General features: G+C 33.0%; 3 protein-coding genes across 3 annotated transcripts; 1 reads left to right on the top strand and 2 right to left on the bottom strand.

Annotated features, from left to right (window-relative positions):
- Positions 1-52: 52 nt before the first annotated feature.
- LOTGIDRAFT_231356 (hypothetical protein) lies at positions 53-7,444 on the top strand (the record flags this gene model as incomplete). The annotated part of the gene is made up of 4 exons (XM_009052709.1): positions 53-226; positions 908-1,142; positions 4,788-4,898; positions 6,763-7,444. 4 exons carry the CDS (start codon positions 53-55, stop codon positions 7,179-7,181), a joined length of 939 nt encoding a protein of 312 aa, XP_009050957.1. The 3' UTR covers positions 7,182-7,444.
- Positions 7,445-7,875: 431 nt separating this feature from the next.
- Positions 7,876-11,986, bottom strand: LOTGIDRAFT_213887 (hypothetical protein; the record flags this gene model as incomplete). Its single annotated transcript, XM_009052708.1, has 8 exons — positions 7,876-9,617; positions 9,844-10,042; positions 10,253-10,347; positions 10,561-10,759; positions 10,958-11,082; positions 11,309-11,371; positions 11,559-11,672; positions 11,926-11,986. 7 exons carry the CDS (start codon positions 11,984-11,986, stop codon positions 9,848-9,850), a joined length of 852 nt encoding a protein of 283 aa, XP_009050956.1. The 3' UTR covers positions 7,876-9,617; positions 9,844-9,847.
- Positions 11,987-12,255: 269 nt separating this feature from the next.
- LOTGIDRAFT_231354 (hypothetical protein) lies at positions 12,256-14,735 on the bottom strand (the record flags this gene model as incomplete). The annotated part of the gene is made up of 6 exons (XM_009052707.1): positions 12,256-12,349; positions 12,619-12,799; positions 13,153-13,300; positions 13,560-13,682; positions 13,888-14,110; positions 14,605-14,735. Coding segments are annotated over 6 exons (899 nt in total), but the record flags the coding sequence as incomplete, so codon positions are not given.
- Positions 14,736-19,002: the final 4,267 nt, after the last annotated feature.

Raw genomic sequence — 19,002 nt, 5'->3', positions numbered from 1 at the left:
ATTGACAGACTGCTCTCGTAAACAGTATTTTAAATTATCAACGATTGTAACCATGTCTTCAACAGTGAATCTTCAATCAAACGGACCCACTATTACAGTGATTACCAACATGTACAAACCAAAGACCACACAGATTTGCAACTGGAAAAGTTTTTTGAAAGATGAACTTCATCCAAGAAGTTTTTTATTCGGATATCTTTATCCTGAAGATTTTACAAAATTTCAGGTAAGCTCTCTTGTAATTTTATTTGTGGCAACTTTGGTATTTCAAGCTTTACGAAGAAACCTACTGTTAACACCAATTTTTTCGTTCGCGGAAGTTGAAAAGTTTTGAATGTCTTCTGGAAAAGGTTCCCTTAGCTTAAAAGGAGAATTCAGCATTCTTCTCCTCCTAATCCATTTAACTTTACAACCGTCCGTTTTTAAACTACTACATATACCTTAAACACAATCCAGCTACGACGGATTTTGGACTTGTTGGGCCATAGGCAAACGAACGGGAGAGGGCCTAATTTCTCATTTATGGGGGGGGGGGGCATGGTGTTTATAATTTTATGGCAGGAAGTTTGCGATTTTTTTGTCAGTCAGCTCATTAGCATCAATCTTATTCACGATATCGGCATTCGTCACCATTAGGCTCAAACAATTTAGTCGATTCTCACACATCACGCTCCTAGTATGACAATTTTTGATGGGCCTGCGGAAATTTATTATCTGTTTGATAATTTGTAGTAGGCCGAATTTTCCATGGACCGCAAGGCAGTTGCTTAGTTTGCCTTTAGGTTAATCCGTCTCTGAGCTACGATTATTTTACTTATAGTTCATGTACCATTCTGTTTGGATTTGCCTTTTAGTATCTAATCAAGTATTTCGTAGGTATAATAGCAATATTTTGAATTAATTTCAGTGTATATTATCAGTATTCAAGTATTTAGTATGGAGATCTGTATGGGCTATAGTATTTCTATTTATGTTGATATTGAATGGTACTATAAGCGACTATTGGAGTCATAGTAAATACAAACATTATCAATGGTTTACCTATCTAACACATTGGACATCTTATTTATTAGCTGTAACGACCACTGTAGATGTCATCTGTGTTATACATATATATCTTTATAAACCTGATATTGTTAAAGGTAGGTTTGTTTGCTTTGTTAAAGTCCACCGCATACTGGCCTATCTTTCGACGGAGCGCAGTCGGATTTTTCAAGGAGTCAAATTATATGAATTTGTAGAGCGCACACGACCTTCTAAGGAGGTTTGATCTTTAGGGTTGGTCACGACAGGTGAAGAAGAAGAACTGTTGGAAGTTACCCAATTTGAGAGGGGTTCCAAAATTGGTTAGATACATCTCCATTGAGTTTCCATATCTCGAAATAAACTGTGATGAGATTTATTCAGAATATTGTAGGTAATACGTATAAATTCTACTTCCGGTTTGTTTTTCAAAATTTAAGATATGAACATGAATGGAAAGGAATTAGATTTTTGATTAAGAATTTATACGAGACGTTAGCATAAGCCTAGTACTCATAAATACTTCTACTAATGGTAACAGACAAATAAGAATGATTTTCTTTGTAATTGCCTGGCCAGCTATTTCAAATGTTTTTAGACTATCTGATCTACATTTCAATGGTCTAACATTTCTACTTCCGGTTTTGTTAGAAACAATCATGACAGATTTTCTTCATATTTGCCTCAAGCATGTTTTTAGACCACAAGGCAAATTTTGATTAAAAATGTTCTAGATTTCAATTTAAGCTGTAAATTATGGTAGAAATAATTCTACTTCCGGTATACCAAACACAGATTGCCTGGCCAGCTATCTGGTATGTTTTCAGACGAGACACATTTTGATTAAAACTGATCTAGATTTCAATGTAAGCTGTAGGCTTTGAAAGATTTCAATTTACTATATCGTGATATGTCCATACAGAATGACTGTTATAAGCCTTTGTGTTATATAACACAGTCGAATATTCTTGATTCATAGCTCACGGGTATCGAAATGAAAGATTGATAAGATTGGATCGGTTTATTTGACGATTAAACAGAATTAACACAAGATATATAGCCTTCAGATTCAATTTGTTTGCCAATTTACATCTCGGGTTTTGTAAATAATGTTTATGTATAGTCGAAATGTAGTGCTGATAAACTACAAATAGGACAGCTGTAGGTGGACAATTCTATGTACTTTTTCCGTGTTTTGCTGATTGATGTTCGGTGTGAGTAAAAATTCATCTAATGTTCTGCAATTACGTCTTCGTAGATTGTTTTTGTATCTATATATCGTGTGTAGAAAATATTGTACCTCGACTACAATTTTAAAATCTGCCAGTATAGAACGTACTTAGACAAGGGTCTCCAAACAACTTGAGTGCCGCTGCTTCCAGATCGGCTGATGGTAGAGATAGTTTCATTTCGCTTGGCTAAATGGGCACGAATATTTGTTTTTACTCTCATACTTTAGAACGGCCTGATCTAGGGGCAATTTTTCACACAGACCTTTAAAATATCACCGTAAAACCTGGCAATATATTAAACAACAACCCACAGAAGCAGCCAAATTTAAGCATTGGCTTGACCGCTTGCTTTAACTGTAACTGGCAGCACTATTGTAATAAAAGTATAATTCGATCAGAACGAAAGAAAGTCGTAATGGAGGTGTTTCCAACTCGGAATATTAGTAATTATTATATAATATGTTATATAATAAACTAACTCTTTCTTTATTACTAGAAATGTCAGAAATATTCCATTTATTCTTTACTTTGTTATAATAGTCTTTGGACTAGAGCTAAATAATTCACAGTAATATGATACAGTCACTATAGCAGTTGAATAAGAAATCGAATAATTATTCACTAATCGCTATAGTATAACGTAAAATGAATAATACAGTTTTTCTTTCTCCATCGATCACTTTCTTAAAGTAAAGGCATTGCTTCGCATAATTAAAATATGGTAAGAAAGTGGGTCAGCTTCCTAAGGAAAATATGTATTATTTCGGTTCGTTGAAATTGTTATCTTAAGTGACGAATTGTACGAAATTCCCAAAGGACCGCTTACAATGGTCACATATAGCTTCGTTGTGGAAAAAGTTGGGTAATTCTACCAACAATTAACAGTGCGCCGAAGCCACGTAATGTAATCTAACAGTCTCGAACACTTATGTATAAGACAAAAATGTATTGTTTCGGTTCGTTGAGATTGTTATCTTAAGTGACGAATTGTACGAAATTCCCAAAGGACTACTTACAATGATCACAAATAGCTTCGTTGCGGGAAAAATGGGTAATTCTACCAACGATTAACAGAGCGCCGATGTCACGTAATGAAATCTAACAGACTCGAAGACTTATGTATAAAAGAAGTGTTTCTCTATTTGAAAACAGGAAACAAATGAGCCCGAAGTAAAAGCATATTATTGGTCGTAACAATACCTTTAAAGGTTAAAAACAGTTCGATCAATTTAAGTCTTAGATAATAATAATAAATATTTGAAAGAAAACTTCTATTTCTTTGTCTAACAATGGGTTATTTTTAGACTCTTTCTTATTGTTCATTCTTTCCAATTGTCTGATTAAGTCGTCTGATAGTTTAGTTTATATTTTACTTGTTTAGAACTAGCCAGAACTTAGTCTGCTATGATTTCTATAATCATTGCTGATTGATATCTGATTCTAGTCTAGCCGCAATCCAGATCACGTTTCTTAGCAAACGTCGTTCGTTTCATTTCCTTCCCTCAATTACTGGTGATTTTGTTATGTTCAGTTACAAATCTGGAAAGGGAATTATCATGAGCATTTACTAAAATACATCAACCCACTTTATTGTCTAGTCGGAACAGCAAGCACCTGTGTAACTCCATGCTTAATTCAAGTGTCATTTATGGTTTTGTCGTTGACTCATTTATCCATATAAAAAATATAGAATTCAGCAGTACGTGTTCCTTATAAGTTTTAAAAAGATTCATGCCGGTTTTCATTTCCGGTGTAGGCTTCTGTTCTTTTAATATAAACTGATATGGGATTAATGACGTCAGCAAACATGAAGTGATTTTACCTAATTTTACATCACTTTTAGTATATCAATGTTTGAATTTTCGTTTTGCCTTCAAGAAAAATCATTTTTGTCGTCTATAAAACCGTTTTGACCAAACATTGGAAAACTAATCCCACATCATTATTTTCCTAAGGTCTGAATCGGCATAACTCTGGGTAACTGTAAACCGCCACTGATAACGTGTAATCCTGTTATATAAAGGCTCTGTTCTGTTAATTATGTGACTTATCACGTATCCCTACTTATTAAACACAGAATAAATATTGACATTTCAAACACTCCCTTTGTGGAATTTACACAATGAAACCAAGGACATAGTTCTAACCATTAGTATTCTTCAAATGTTAATCATCTGAAATAATATAATCTGTTATTCTATTCCTTGAACCGGGCACACTCATTACCCACGAATCTCCTCTTTTTTTTTTATTGAATCGCAGCATAATCATCAACAAAAAAAGATCACCTCTAGTCCTTGAGTGAAATGAATTGGAATTTACTGTTGGTCTAATTTGTACTGCAATACTTGAGACAGCATGAATGCATATTACATGACCTGCACGAAACAACATTGCATCTTATCACGCTTTGAGCACAACCTTCATCAATTATTTATTTTTTTTATGTGATTTTTGTTTTCGTCATTGACACAGGCATGACTGACTAACGTTACCTTCAATTTAACTCTAAAGATTATTTTATATTTCCAGAAGAATATAGAAGGATGCCATGGTTTTTACAAGTCAACTGGTTTCTAACAACATGTAGTAACAATATCACCTGTTTAATTTCTATAATACATTGGGTCTTTATTTATCAAGGTAGGTATATATGATGAACTCTCAAGTGGGGTGGGGAGGCATAGCCCCTCCCTCTCCATATCCATATCTCTTACATTATGGTGATGGATTATTATGGATCCACGGATTTAAATTTCGATGATTAGCTCTGATCAGAGCGAACTATTTATTAGCTTAACAATTCCGAAAATGGCGAACCATGGCCTTTGTATCTTAAAAAGGATTGGGTCGTTTTGGGACCAATACATATTACACGTCACGTTACACGTAAGACAAGTCTGCATCTTTCTACAAATGTTCTTAGCCTTTTAAGAAATGTTATTCTCTGGGCATTTCAAATTGGCAATGAAAAAGCCGAGGCCAATAACTCATGGTGACCTATAAAGCATGCTTTCATGTTATAATGATCTGGTGAATAGCTAATTAAAGGCTTCTTGTGAAATATATATATAAGGAAATCGATCTATTCGTCTGCGATGGATAAGATTAATCCCAATGGTAGAGAAAATTATATGAAAAGCTTACATAAGAGGTTAGAAATTAACACGACGTTCAAGATTTTAGCTGGACAAGTAAAAGCACCCAATTCCTTAAAAAGAGTTTAAAGAGAAACAGTTTTACAGATGGATCATATAGTTAAATAACTTTTCGGGAATAACTTTTAGACTGATGTACTGTATTCATCATTTTCACAATGTCAAGCTATTGCGAACTTCGTCTAATACCTTGACAGCAATACCCACTATTCTTGTATCACTAAGTTTGTAAATGTAGCAAATCGGTTCGATTTGAGTCTTCGTCCTTTAAAAGTCTGGAACGAATAAATCATAATGATTACTGCCTGCCTGTCGTTGGCTGTTTTCGTTGGCGTACAATTTTATCAAATTGCTTCATTAAGTGCTACGAGAATAATGGCATTTGTAGACAAGGTATAAGACGAAGTTAGTAATAGCTTGACACAGTGAATATGTGTCTCCCTATAAAGTCTGAAATGCGGCCTTATATGATGTAGCTCCTTTGATACTGTAATTAAAAAAGCACCTTGTATCAATTAATTAAAGTATTGTTATCCAGGTAATTGAAACAAATTACATACAACTTCCCATACGGTATAATATAACATTATAAAGCACTATAAACATTCGTAAATTATTTTATCTTTGAAAGGATGTTTTATGACAATTTTTACGGGCCATTTATAATATAACATGAATTTATGGCTTAATAGAAAATGAAGAAATAAACTTCCAGGAACATTATGAGGTTTAACGTTGTTTATTCCACTATTGTTATTACATCATAAAGACTTCCAGACAGCGTTTTTCTGATGGAATCCAATTAATAGAGAAGAGAATTGAAGGTACCGAGTGCGATGTTATCTGCGCCTGGTATCCTGGAGTTGATGGAATCTCTGCTAATTGGGAAATTTAAGAAAGATTACTAATATTAAATAAAGAATAAATATAGATAAATTGCCCGATAAATCATAGTGTAGAAAATAAAATAAAGAGGCTTCACGAGGGTAAAATATTAAACATTATTTAAAAATAAATGTCATGTCATCTTGGGTCTAATATATCATACTGGATTATATTAGCTCATCTTGGGTTATTACCCAACTGGTATGTGTGGCGTAGTGCGTAGTGAGTATGCATGAAAATTGGGTTACATAAAGATGAATGTGAATGCGTTTTTGGAAAGAATCCGGGACTTTTAAACTTAATCACACTATACGGGTAGGCAATCGTCAAACATATGACATCCGATAAAGAAATTCTTGCGCATATATCTAGTCAAACTTACGATGCGTTCGACATAATATTCAATAAGAGTAATAGGATGTAAAACTCCAATCCATTAATTTCTTGATAATTGTCTTTTGCAGGAGAAACTGTATCGATATTTTCATTGGTGACTTATGGTGGAATAGCTCTATATACTATTGTAAATCTATGTTTGGTGGCAGCTCCTGTTCGTATCTATCATATGATATACCCTATGTTGGTCATGTGTTTCTATGCACTGTGTAACTTTATATACCAAGAATATAACTTACCCAATAATATTGGCAGTGACAAGAACTACCCTGGTTGGAATTCAAATACAGATATTATCCATACTGATTTATTGTTTATACTGATATCGGGAGTGGTGCACCAGTTTTTATATTTAGTATATATACTAAGATTAGTAGCTAGTAGATACTGGTGTGTCACCAACAGAACTTCTATATACTGGCAACCAGACAATACTGGCGATCTCACCAGACAAGATATCCGTTATACGTTTCTTACTCCAACCTAAAGATCATCTATGTTCTCGATGGTAAAACAGGATAATGAATATTTCACCAAAATGTATTCTTGGTCTTTGGAGCCGCCACTGTGACGAGTTACAATTCAGACCATTGTTGTCGACCGTTTTCAAGTCCAATGGCTACTTTCTGTCACGTCATCAAGCAAGAGGCAATGAAAAATAAAATCTGAAACTCATTCTGAACAGCCTGTCGTTATGGTGTCGGGAATATTATATCTCGTTGAAAATACTAATAAAATTCTATATATTTTATGTATTTTGGTTGAATGGCTATCCAATCTCAAATTCACCTCCCCAAGAACTGATTCAACGGGTCTACAGAGGTCACGACCTCCTGTCATTAAGATGTCGGATCAAAGTAGAAACTTGAGCTTTGAGATTCATGCTTTTAGAGATTAAAATCGCCCAGACAAAAATCATATCTCCCAAAATTCCGCGATCTTCTGGAGTCAATTCGAATGTACCTCGTCTCATTCTAATTTCTTTCGAAAATTTTCGAGAAGCATCGTCAAAGTTATTATCAAATAAATGTATTGCGTGTCGAGCTTCTTCGAATCAGTTCAATTCCAAAGACTAAACAGATATTGACATTACTGTGGTCCATCAATATTCTTAGATACGGTTGTTTCCCCTTCAATGTAACCATGACAAGAGGAGATCTACAGAATATAACAAAAGGTTTGATGTTGGTATACTTTTATCTAAATCTTAAGTTCACCAAAAAATACATCATTTTCTTTATGCCTTAAATAACATTTATACAGTTACATTTTCTCGAGTCCATATTCTTAGTCGATTTCCAAGCCACTCTCATAATCCCAATATCACATTATTTATGTGATATACAAAATGATATACAAGTACCAATATTAGTCATTTCATATGGAGTCATTGATAGTACTTTAACCAATGAATTGAAAGAGTCCAATTTAAAAGGGATTAAAAAACAGTTGGTACTAAGTCCTACAAATAGAGTTGATTTACTAAAACAGATTTACTGAGCATTTACAAAGGGTAAAAATTTATACTTGTTTGATATATTTAGGTTTGGTAAAATCAGTTGGGATATTTTAGGTAAAATTGGATTTAAAGCAAGCAATTAAAAGATTCTAATAGGCACAGCAACATTGAAGTTTGATTGTAGCTTATCTTAATTTTCCCTAATAAAATAGATTATCTATAGGTCATATTAGGCTTATTCTGTATCTTCATAACTAGCAAGACTTATTTCAGACTTCAAAAAAGGATGTTCTATGTATTTTAGAACTTTTAAACAAGACAGAGGCATTATTTCTTATAGGGCCACTGTTTGTTATTACATTTTGGCAAAATTGATATGCTACTTATTACAGATAGTTTGACTTGACTTTTGAAGTAAACAATTTATTACAGATCTTTGATTTTGACTGTAGATTTAAATAATTGACAAATTGGGAACCAGCAGGCCAAAAAGTACAGAAATAGGCCCAAAATTACCATCAAGCTATTGTCTTATTAAAAATCATTTTCAAACACTTTTTCAACATAAAAAGCAGCAAAAGTTACAAAATATAAAAAGAACATAGATACATGTAATAAAAGATGATTAAAGATTTGAAATAAAAATGGAATGTTATGGGAATTTGGTCTTCAAAATCATGATATCTTAAGAATTTTGTTTATTTTAAAATTAAGCATAAAATTTAAGCATTAATGATATGGAAAATTTTAACTAGAAATATAATTAAATTAATTAAATTGCATCAGAACACTATTTCTTCAGTCTACAGAAACTTAAGTCATGTATAAATTTGAAATTATGTTTTTAATCAAAGAAATAATGGTTAAAGATATAAACTATTTTTTTTTTTCAACTTTTTCCGTTTTTTCTTAAAGAAAGTAAAAAACCCTTTTCCGAAAGATATGAAAAAAATAATGAACAATAATCTAAGACAAAAATTAAATAAATGAGCACTTGTTACAAATTCAAATCATTTTTTTTAGCAATTTTTTTCTCAATTCATTCTTGAACCACTTTTGAACATTATGTACATCATTTGTCATAAAAATCACTCATTTCAAATAAAAAATCCAGATGTGCCATTTTTATGACAATTTCAAAAATCCACAACAAATTTCAACACTTTTATTTAGCACTATTGAAAGACATTTCCCTGCAGAATCAGAATAATTTTGCACGACAAATTGTTGAATTAAATCCAAATTCATTTCTTATACTTTGTAATTTATAAAAATTCAACAATTTGAAATGAGACCTAATATAAATAATGAAATATTACAATTATAAATAAATAACAATAGCACTTTTTATTTCATTATTCAACTGTGCATAAAATTCAACATAATATAAATAAAATAACAAAAAAAAATCTTGTAAAAAATGTGTTATTTTCTTTCTGTATCCAAAATGTCATTGATCATAATCTACAACAAAAGTTGTATTGTTATTAGTGAAACTGAAATCTGCTGAAACCTTCAGAATTCAGACAGCAGTCCTGCATATTAAGTGGTAAAGAAATTAAAAGTAACTTTTATTACACCCAGCACCAAAGCATAGACTAATAGAATTTCCAAAAATCTATAGGGGCAAATAACTCTTTCAATAAACTTTACATAATTGGTAAATTCAATAATTAACATACTAACTTACCTGTTTAAATGGAAAGACTGGTATTTTTAGTATTCCTTGTTAATGGTTTATGGTGTCTCATATTCTCTATAGCATGTTGCCAATACCAACATGAACGACAGAAATACTTAAAACACACCAACTCTCGACAAAAATATGGACCTTGTTGAATACTGCACATTGAACATATAGCATCATCTAGATATGGATCAATCTGAATCTGGAAGGCCAATATCAATATTATTATGTTAAGATATACATGAAGGTTATTGTGACCATGATCAAATCAATATAATATGAAAAGCAATGGCCTAACCTGATATCCCAGTAAGCAATCATATACTCTTTTACCTACCACACCTGTTGGAAATATTCTTTAATAATTTTGCTGCTCAAAATCTTTTATTGTTTGGAGAAAATGCTATCCTACCTTCTTACTGAATTTTGTTGTTTTAATTTCAATAAATGCAGCTTGGACAGCTTTCATATAACTCTTTCTATTACTAAATGTGACTCTTCCAGATCCTACAATCAACAGTTACATTTATAAGACATTTCACTTTAGGGTATTCCACTTCAATTTAGATATTTCTAATCAAGAAGTTCTACAAATAGATACAAATATATTTATTTCTTCCAAAACTTTTATATCAGGAAATAATTTAATTCAATTCTTTTTTCAAAATATATTAAATCATCATTCCTATAAAAAGTTTTCAAAAAGAACAGTAGTCCTACCTATTGGATACTTGTGTTTATCAGTATCTATTCCAGCATAAACAACATTAGCAAACAAATCATTCATAATACAGGCCAGAGCTTCAGCTGTTATCATACCATGTAGAGCACCAACAAATATAGTTTTATTAGAATCTAGTCTCTGTGATGGTTGACGGACATGATTGCTATCTCCCAATACCCATGGTATTACTTGAACCTACAAAATCAATAGATAAGGAATAGAATGGGTAGTTTGCATTTCAGGGAAAAGATATTTTATGTGTAACTTGTCTATACCGTAATAGGAAAGACGACAGCAGAATATCCCCCACCCCTCCACCCTGTACATACAGACATACAGTAAAACTGATGGAAAGTTTCAAGAATAGGATAAATAAAATCTCCAATAAGTTACCTCCTTTGATCTCATTCTACGACTAGATATTTTATAATAGTAATCACCACTACTGAAGTCATGTGTACAGGATTGTAACAACGCTCGAACTGACTTCTCACAATCAAATAATAGATAAACATAACCTGGAAGATAAGATGCTATACCATTGGTCTAAAAAGATATACTTTTCATCACAGTTGTATGTAGGCCATATCAAATGGGGAATTTTTTTTCCAAGATCTGTTACGGATAAGCTGAAAGAAAACTTATCCACACCAAAATTGTTATTTTGTATATTCAGAATAAGAATTAAATCCTATAAATCCTAATGCCAGGTTTGAAATTTGAACAATTTCATAAGCAACTTACCATCCTTGCCTGGCCATTCAATTTTCAAAGAACCAAATTTACTGAAAGCAGCCTGTAAACCAGCTGAAAATAAGGAAAAAAATAAATTTTCTTTTGAACAAATCTGCACATAAAACTTTTCCTGAAAACTTATCAAAACTAATGTTCATAGCATTGTTCCAATTATTGGTATCACCAAAAGAAATGAGGATCAAAACCAGGCTTTCAAGCAAACTTTCGAGTTGTTTTTTGTCAATCTAAATATACATACGTTCAGTTATATCCCAGGGAACACCACCCAGGAAAACTTTACAGGAATATGTAGGGTTTTTATAAGTTCTTGGTGGTAATTGACCACTCCAGGTACAACTTGCTTCACTTACAGCTAAAAATAAATATAAGACACCAACAAATATAAAGGCCAAATTCTGGGGACGGGGTCAACTGGTTCCTAAAAATTAATTCATAAGTTTTCAATAGATGAAGCAAAAATAAGTTTACATTTAAAAAAAAATTTTCTTATGCAATGTTTATTGGATCACATTTGGTGCCAAAACTCTTCCTTATTATTAGTCAAGATTTTTTGTCCAGATAGTAACAGGTTAGAGCAGAGAAATTATGTCTGCTTTCATACTTACAGGCAGCATTTCTATGTAGTCTAGCAGCTCTATCAATAGCATAAGGATCTACATTAGTCATCAAGAATGGATTAAAATTCTGCCAGCTTCTATCTTGTAATACATTGACATCTTGAGTAACACTGCCCACAGCACCAATACCCATAGCAGTTAGATTACTCAAAGCAGTTGAGTTCCTCAGAAGCTGGGACTGTTGTGGCTGATATTGACACAAATTAGTTGTAATTTGACTAGATAGTTGTGATATCTCTTGCTGTTGCTGTTGCTGTGCTGCTGCCTGCTGTTGAGCAGCTTGTTGTTGTTGGTATTGCTGATAGTGCTGATTATATTGTTGTAATGTTAATTGATGCTGTTGTTGCTGGTGAGACATCCCAGCAGTGGCTACATTGTTTCTCATTCCATTGGTGCCCAGACTTAGATTACTCTGCAACGAGAAATATTCTTCTCAAACCTTTCGATTTATTCATCATCATTTAACCTCAAAATCATTGTTTTGTCTTGATATAAGGTATAATGAAGTTTATGGTTGTCATAAAATTTTGACAATGTTACATGCATGATCAGGAAACTTTCTTTACAGTCATAAAAGGACTATCTAAATTCTGCAAAATTCTAATAATAAGCCATGCTCACTGCCAATGACTCAATTTTTTACCTTTGAAATTAAGAAATATGTAAAAAAAAAACTGTTACCATCATATCATTGAGAGCATTGGCATCAGAGCCTTCACTACCAAATCCACTGGTATCTGATTCACATGGTGATGGACTCCTGGTGTTTCTGTTGTTTAACAGACTAGAGTAGATAATCTTCTCTACTGGTGATAATGATGTATCAGACATGGGACTAACCGGTGATAGAGAACCATAATCACTGAAAGAGAAATACCAGAGAAATATCATCTATGAACATCAAAGGAGCAAAACCAGTCTCAAAATATACCAGTTGTTTCACAAGGATAGCATAACTAGCTCTTCCTATTTTTGCACCTTTTCAGAGAGTACTTGGCAAACTAAAATATTTTTAAACTAACAAATTCAATTTAATGTGGCTTATGAATGATTGTCTCCCTTTAACACTGAGAACAATCTTTTTTCTACAGACACTTGAAAAATTCAAAACTAAATATGATGTAACTCCTAATTATAAAATTTTGGGTAAAAAAATATTTATTTAAATTGAAAAGACAAATCTATACTATCTAGTCTAATTAAAAAGTTGTTTACCTTGAGGTACAGCTCATGGATCTTTCTCCCTTTATAGCTCTGGGATATTTATTGGGTGTTGAAAAACTTCCCTCGGGAGTCTGGCACATACTGGCCCAATTTTCAGAAGTTAGATTTTGACTTGGACTTGGAGAAAATAGCTGAAACCCTGTAATAGTTTATCATTTATGATAATTTTTCAATTTAATGCTTCCATTTATGGATATTGAAGGCTGATCTTAACTGGCAATCTAAAAATAAGTAATTGCCAGTCTAATATCTGGAGTAGATGGATACATAAGGGCCAACTATTAAAGCAAACTTACTTCATGAAACCTCTCAATAAAGTAGGCCTATGCAAGAACTGGAATTAGTTGGTACAAAAGCACAAAAGGTTTAAAACAAATTTGCTTCTGAATTAAGCCTACCTTGTGAATTGTAAGGAGATGTGGGTGTTGATGGAACAGTACTGGAAGCTTGTTGGCTTCCAACTCCAGCATAGTTCAACACAGACTGAAGCTCTTGGTTAGGCTGGTTATACATATGGACTCCTAGAAAATAGTCCAAAATCAATAGTTTTAATTCAATTTCTGTTTTCCTCACATCAGAAAATTCTGAATTTTCACATCAATAGACCAATTCACATGATTACCATAAATATACATGGTCTAAGCTAGCTTAGTTATCTCAACACTTATTTAAGAAAGGCAAGACAATGATTTTACCTTGAATTATCAGTAACAATGACACACATACCTTGTGAGGTCTCCTTTAAATCTGGAATATGTCCCATATTGAAATGTACATGTTTACTAGAACGAGTTGGTTCTCCATTTCCACTAACTCTAGTAGAAGCCAAATCTAGGGAATCTCCTAATAATGCATTAATGCGTTTTAATATATCAACATTGCTAGGATATGATTGTTGTCCTTGGTTAGCATCAATATCCTCCACTTTTATAGCTGGTATCTCTGGACTCTAAACAAAGGAATTGAAATCCTTTTATGATTTGTGTGTCTCAACACAAAGCTTAGTTTGTTAAGTTATTATGCATTTATATCATAAAACAATATTAAATCATATGCTTGCAGAATTAAGTTTTGAAAATTGAGGCACTTATACTGTCATTTTCAGAGTCTGTTTGAATATATTCAATGTTTTTTTTTTCAAACATACGAATACATTAGTAGTGAACATTTGTCGAAACAAACATCTACCGGTGTTTGTGTCTTATTGTAAATGTACTCATGCAGACATAACAAATGCCATAATTGGACAAGGAACGAAGCTTGACTTGTCTTGATTTCCTATGGGGGTGGTGAATACGACTGCAATTTACTGGGCTCTTATAAATGATGTTGATAAACGTAAACATGAAATAATTCACTCAATTAGAAAAATAAAATACACTTGAAAACAATCGTCATTTAAGCAGGAAAAAATGGCGTCAAAATCAAAAAGTAAATTCTTACACTGGTGGTCATTTCAATATTTATGACTTGAACAACCCAAAATGATAATGTTGCTATATGTAAACTCTTGTGAACTCTTAATTCAAGTCTGGACCTTTTCACTCTTTCACAGCCATTTCGCGTCTGCATCAAATTGTAAACTTGTTCTTATAAAAACAACAGATTAACAGGATGTGACGTCATAACCAATTAAATACATATCTATCAAGGCCATCGTCTGCGTTGCACGTGCAAATTCTAAAAATAGACTAATATGAGCCGTTTTTATGAAACATGGCTCAATAATTGTTTCGACTCAACTTCTGATTTTTTATCGCTGGTAATAGCTTGTCATTAAAGTTAGTTGAACATTTTAAGTAAGTTTCAATTAGGTTTCGTTGAATTCAGAAATCAGAGTACAAGCATATAAACTTCATAACAAACTGTTTTCATGATAAATAAGCCTTTTCTTCTCGGTTAAAATGGTCCTTACAACTATTCAAGCTTACTCGTCCCAAAGAATATTTACTTCGACGGTCGGTGCATTTAGTTCTCGAATGCGTTATTGTTATTTATGAAGGATATTCAACCCTATTGATAAACGAGTATCTAACCTGGCACGATATTGTATAATTTATTAGATAATTGGTCATCATTTCCCATTTCCGGATCGGATGCCTCTGGCAGGCAATAAGAAGAATATGTGTCCTGTCTATGATGTAGACATTTATCATCATTTGGGGTTAGTGGGTCGTGCTTCAGGTCATTATGTTGGTTGTGTTAATACGCTTTTGATGTTTTATGGCCCAAATAATATTAGTGGAATAAAATATCATTTTGCATTAGAAATATTATTGAAAGAAATAGGCTACTGGTATCACAATAATGGTCACGTTTCACTATACCCCTCTTCCATGTTGTATTTTGTAACCTCTGACATGAAATCATCATTTCAAATTGTTCAGCGAAATGTACCTGAAAGTCACGGAAATGGTTGATCTGATCTGCTTGATCTGATAGTAAATGGTATAAATCACTAGCATCTGCTGGAGGACAAGGCAGATCCCAAGAAATCTATGTAGCGTTATTAAAAGCAGTAAAGCAATTTATATTCTATGACCAACCTTGTTACCATATACAACTGGAATACACCGCCACCCCCCACCCCTTCTCTCTGTGTGCTGGGTTTTGGTTTTTTGGAAGACAGTCCAGAACAGTCGTGAAAACAGCTTCTACATCTATCTTGAATCTTGAATTCTGATAACCCACATAGTGCAGAAAAGTAGGACGTAGAAGTCAATTCATTTCATTTAGATTTTAAAATAGGAAAGGGAATCATTTGAATGATGAATTGGAATTTATAAACTACACTTAATAAAGTAATTCCGTCCAAATTTCTTCGTCATCCATTTCATTTTGATCTTCATTAAAACTTCGTTTTGAGTGTCGAGTATCTTTTAGTAATTGAATATAAATGATTACTGCGTGGTTTCAAACGAAAACAGAATACAGTTTATAAGTTTATAAGGTGATTGTGTTTTTCTTCTATCTAATTTTATATATTTGCAAGTTATTACCTGAAACTCGGTGCTATAATAAGAGAGCATCATAAATCTTGGTGCAGCTTTTTCATCAGGTAAAAATACTTTCAAAGTTACACTACGTCACCATGAAATAAAGCCAATTCCATTGAAATCTAAATTTGAATGTCCGCTATCTTTAGACTTAACAAATTTAATACCAAAGTTACGTAAGAGGTTTTTTTTAAAACAAATATAGGATCCTTCTAATCGCCTCAATGGAACTAAGGTTAAAACGAAGATATTTTGGTTCTGTCTTTCCCTGGCCAAGTTCTATAATAATATTTGTTCGGAACTGAATATCCAATACGCCTCATTAATTTCATTTAACATGTGTTTTAATTTTATTCCTTAAAAAGTCTCTGTAGTATTCTTTTGGAATGAAACACCCACTACAAACATCTTGACATCCTCCACTGCTAATAGTTTTATCGATTCAATTTAAACAACAGGGAAGATTTCAGCCTAATTCTTCTTGTCGAATCGTAAAAAGCCACCAATCTCGTAATATAGTTACATACAGAAAATTTACAGAATTAGTCGATTCACATGTTCAATATTACAGGAAAGTCCACATAGTGATCATTCTGCAAGTTATATTCACACTACTTTCTTCGTATTTTTTCATACAGTAGGCATACAGAGGAAGTTTGACAGCTTTGCATTCTAATACAATACAATAAATTCACCATTAAGATGCATTATAAGTTATGAGTGCTCACTGAAAGAGATGCCAAGAGGCACAAACGTGGAGTGAAATTAGATGTTAAAGAATTGTAAGTGAGCCTGTATTGCTGGCGACAAGCCATGGTACATGTTTTAGCAGAGCCCCACCTCCATACGGTCTTAAGGTAGGTTTTAAGAGCTTAAAGCTGGTTTATTAATGACCTCTATGACATTATTGACCACCAAGAGTCAAAGACCGTTGCTAAACCCAGTCTGAAAGGAAAAAGACTAAGCTACGATCCTCTTTAAATTGATCGTAATGAGGTTTTCAAAAACTCTTTTGTGTATTGGGAACTTAGAATCGATGTGCAGTCTGCAGCTACAGGCGTCTGACTGATAATTGGAATGGTGCAAATTGAAGCTATCAGTGTCCCTAACGCACATGAAAAGTGAATGAATCATTTTTATAATCCCTAAAAGGTGCACCAATCACACACAAACACAGAAGGACTGCTAACAATATTAAAGTTAAGACATATTTTTAAGGCAGACAGATGAAACCTCAAAGTAATATTGTTCTCGGAGATGTTTAACAACACTCGGCTATAAACAGTTGACGAAATTAAAATATAAGGATTCCTTCAATAAAATATTTTGTTTTATGATATTCAAGTAAATTTGTGCTGGTCTATGAGGACACTGCCCTGGATTCTGGTCTTATATTTAGACTGATCATTGAGAAGAGATGGAAGCCATGAATTATAAAGCACTTAACTAGAACACATACTCGGCTTCGTGTCTCGAAAACATAAACGATTTTAAACGATTCAGTGGTAGATCTTCTTCTTCTTCAAGTTGGAAAAGGTTTATTAGGTGCGAACAGATGGGGTTTGGTACGGTGTACGGTGCTAGGATACAGAAGAAAATAGGATACACAGGGTACCGGATCCGAGCAAAAAACGGAAACGATTTCGTATGTGGCGTATTTGTTGTCAAACACAAAAACACCCGGACTCGAATCCGACCTTTAACTCCATAATCATTCATTCGCACCTTTAAAATATTAAATATATGAATAGAAATTATGAATTTTAAAATAAAAAAATGAATTCTTATCTGAAACTAGTTACATATTGTTCGGCTTATTCTTTAAACTAACTGTCATCTCCAGAGAATTATATCCATGTTTGTAATATTTCAATATATTAGAACTGTCATGATATTCCCTTGTCGAAAAAATCTATTTTACTGAAGTCACTGTTATTGAATATTGAATTCTGTGGAGAATTTCCACGATTCACTCAATAAATGCATGTGTCAGCTTTTCTATTTTTTTGTTATACACGTACTCATACACATATGTAACAAACGTATGAAGATGTTTGAATGGTGAGTCCAAAGGGAACGAAAAAAAATCATATGACATGGAAAATATTTACAATTTGTAAGATTACATGTAAAAGGCAGGGCAATCTAGATATGGAAAGATGAAATGCAACAAACAGTGAATGAAGCATTTGGTTTATAGTCCGATGGATAGCCCACTAGGTTCCCATTGGGGTCATCTGTGCATCTTTGTTTAAATCAAGTACAGGTATGTCAAATGGTCCGAAACACCCATGACGAAAGTGAATAAAGGACACTTACACCCTACATTTTGCTCTGTATTGGGTTATGAAGATAGACAACTCCATGCGGTGTGTCATGGAGGCTCGATTGAGCAGCCAAAAGCACACTTAGTTTCAATCTATAGTGACATAAGAACCACTAGAAGGCTTTAAGTCAAACCCTTGGACTTAAATAGTCGACAGGAGGCTGTCAAGCAGCAATGGAATCATTTTAGCTAAAGCACAAATGTCTACTTCGCTAAAACAAAACACACACAAAAATTAGTTTGTGATAACACGAATGTAGTTGCTTTAGTCTTACAAATTCCTGTCTTTGAATTTTATTCAAAACTACATCAAATATATAATGCATTTTTACCAATTTGTTTTTAAGAAATACAGATCTGTCAAACTGTCATACTATATATATTGCGATATTTTAAAAACAGTAAACGTTTGTGATATAGCTTTCAGTATTGGAATATAATGTATTATATTAAACCCAGTAGTAACACAAATATCACGATTCCTTCTAACCTGGCATTGAATAGTTCCTGGAACTTCTC

Source organism: Lottia gigantea (assembly GCF_000327385.1).
Source record: "Lottia gigantea unplaced genomic scaffold LOTGIsca_19, whole genome shotgun sequence".
In the NCBI taxonomy this organism is placed as follows: Eukaryota; Metazoa; Mollusca; class Gastropoda; family Lottiidae; genus Lottia; species Lottia gigantea.
The sequence above is the reverse complement of the archived record's forward strand: the minus strand, read 5'-3'. Positions and strand labels throughout refer to the sequence as shown.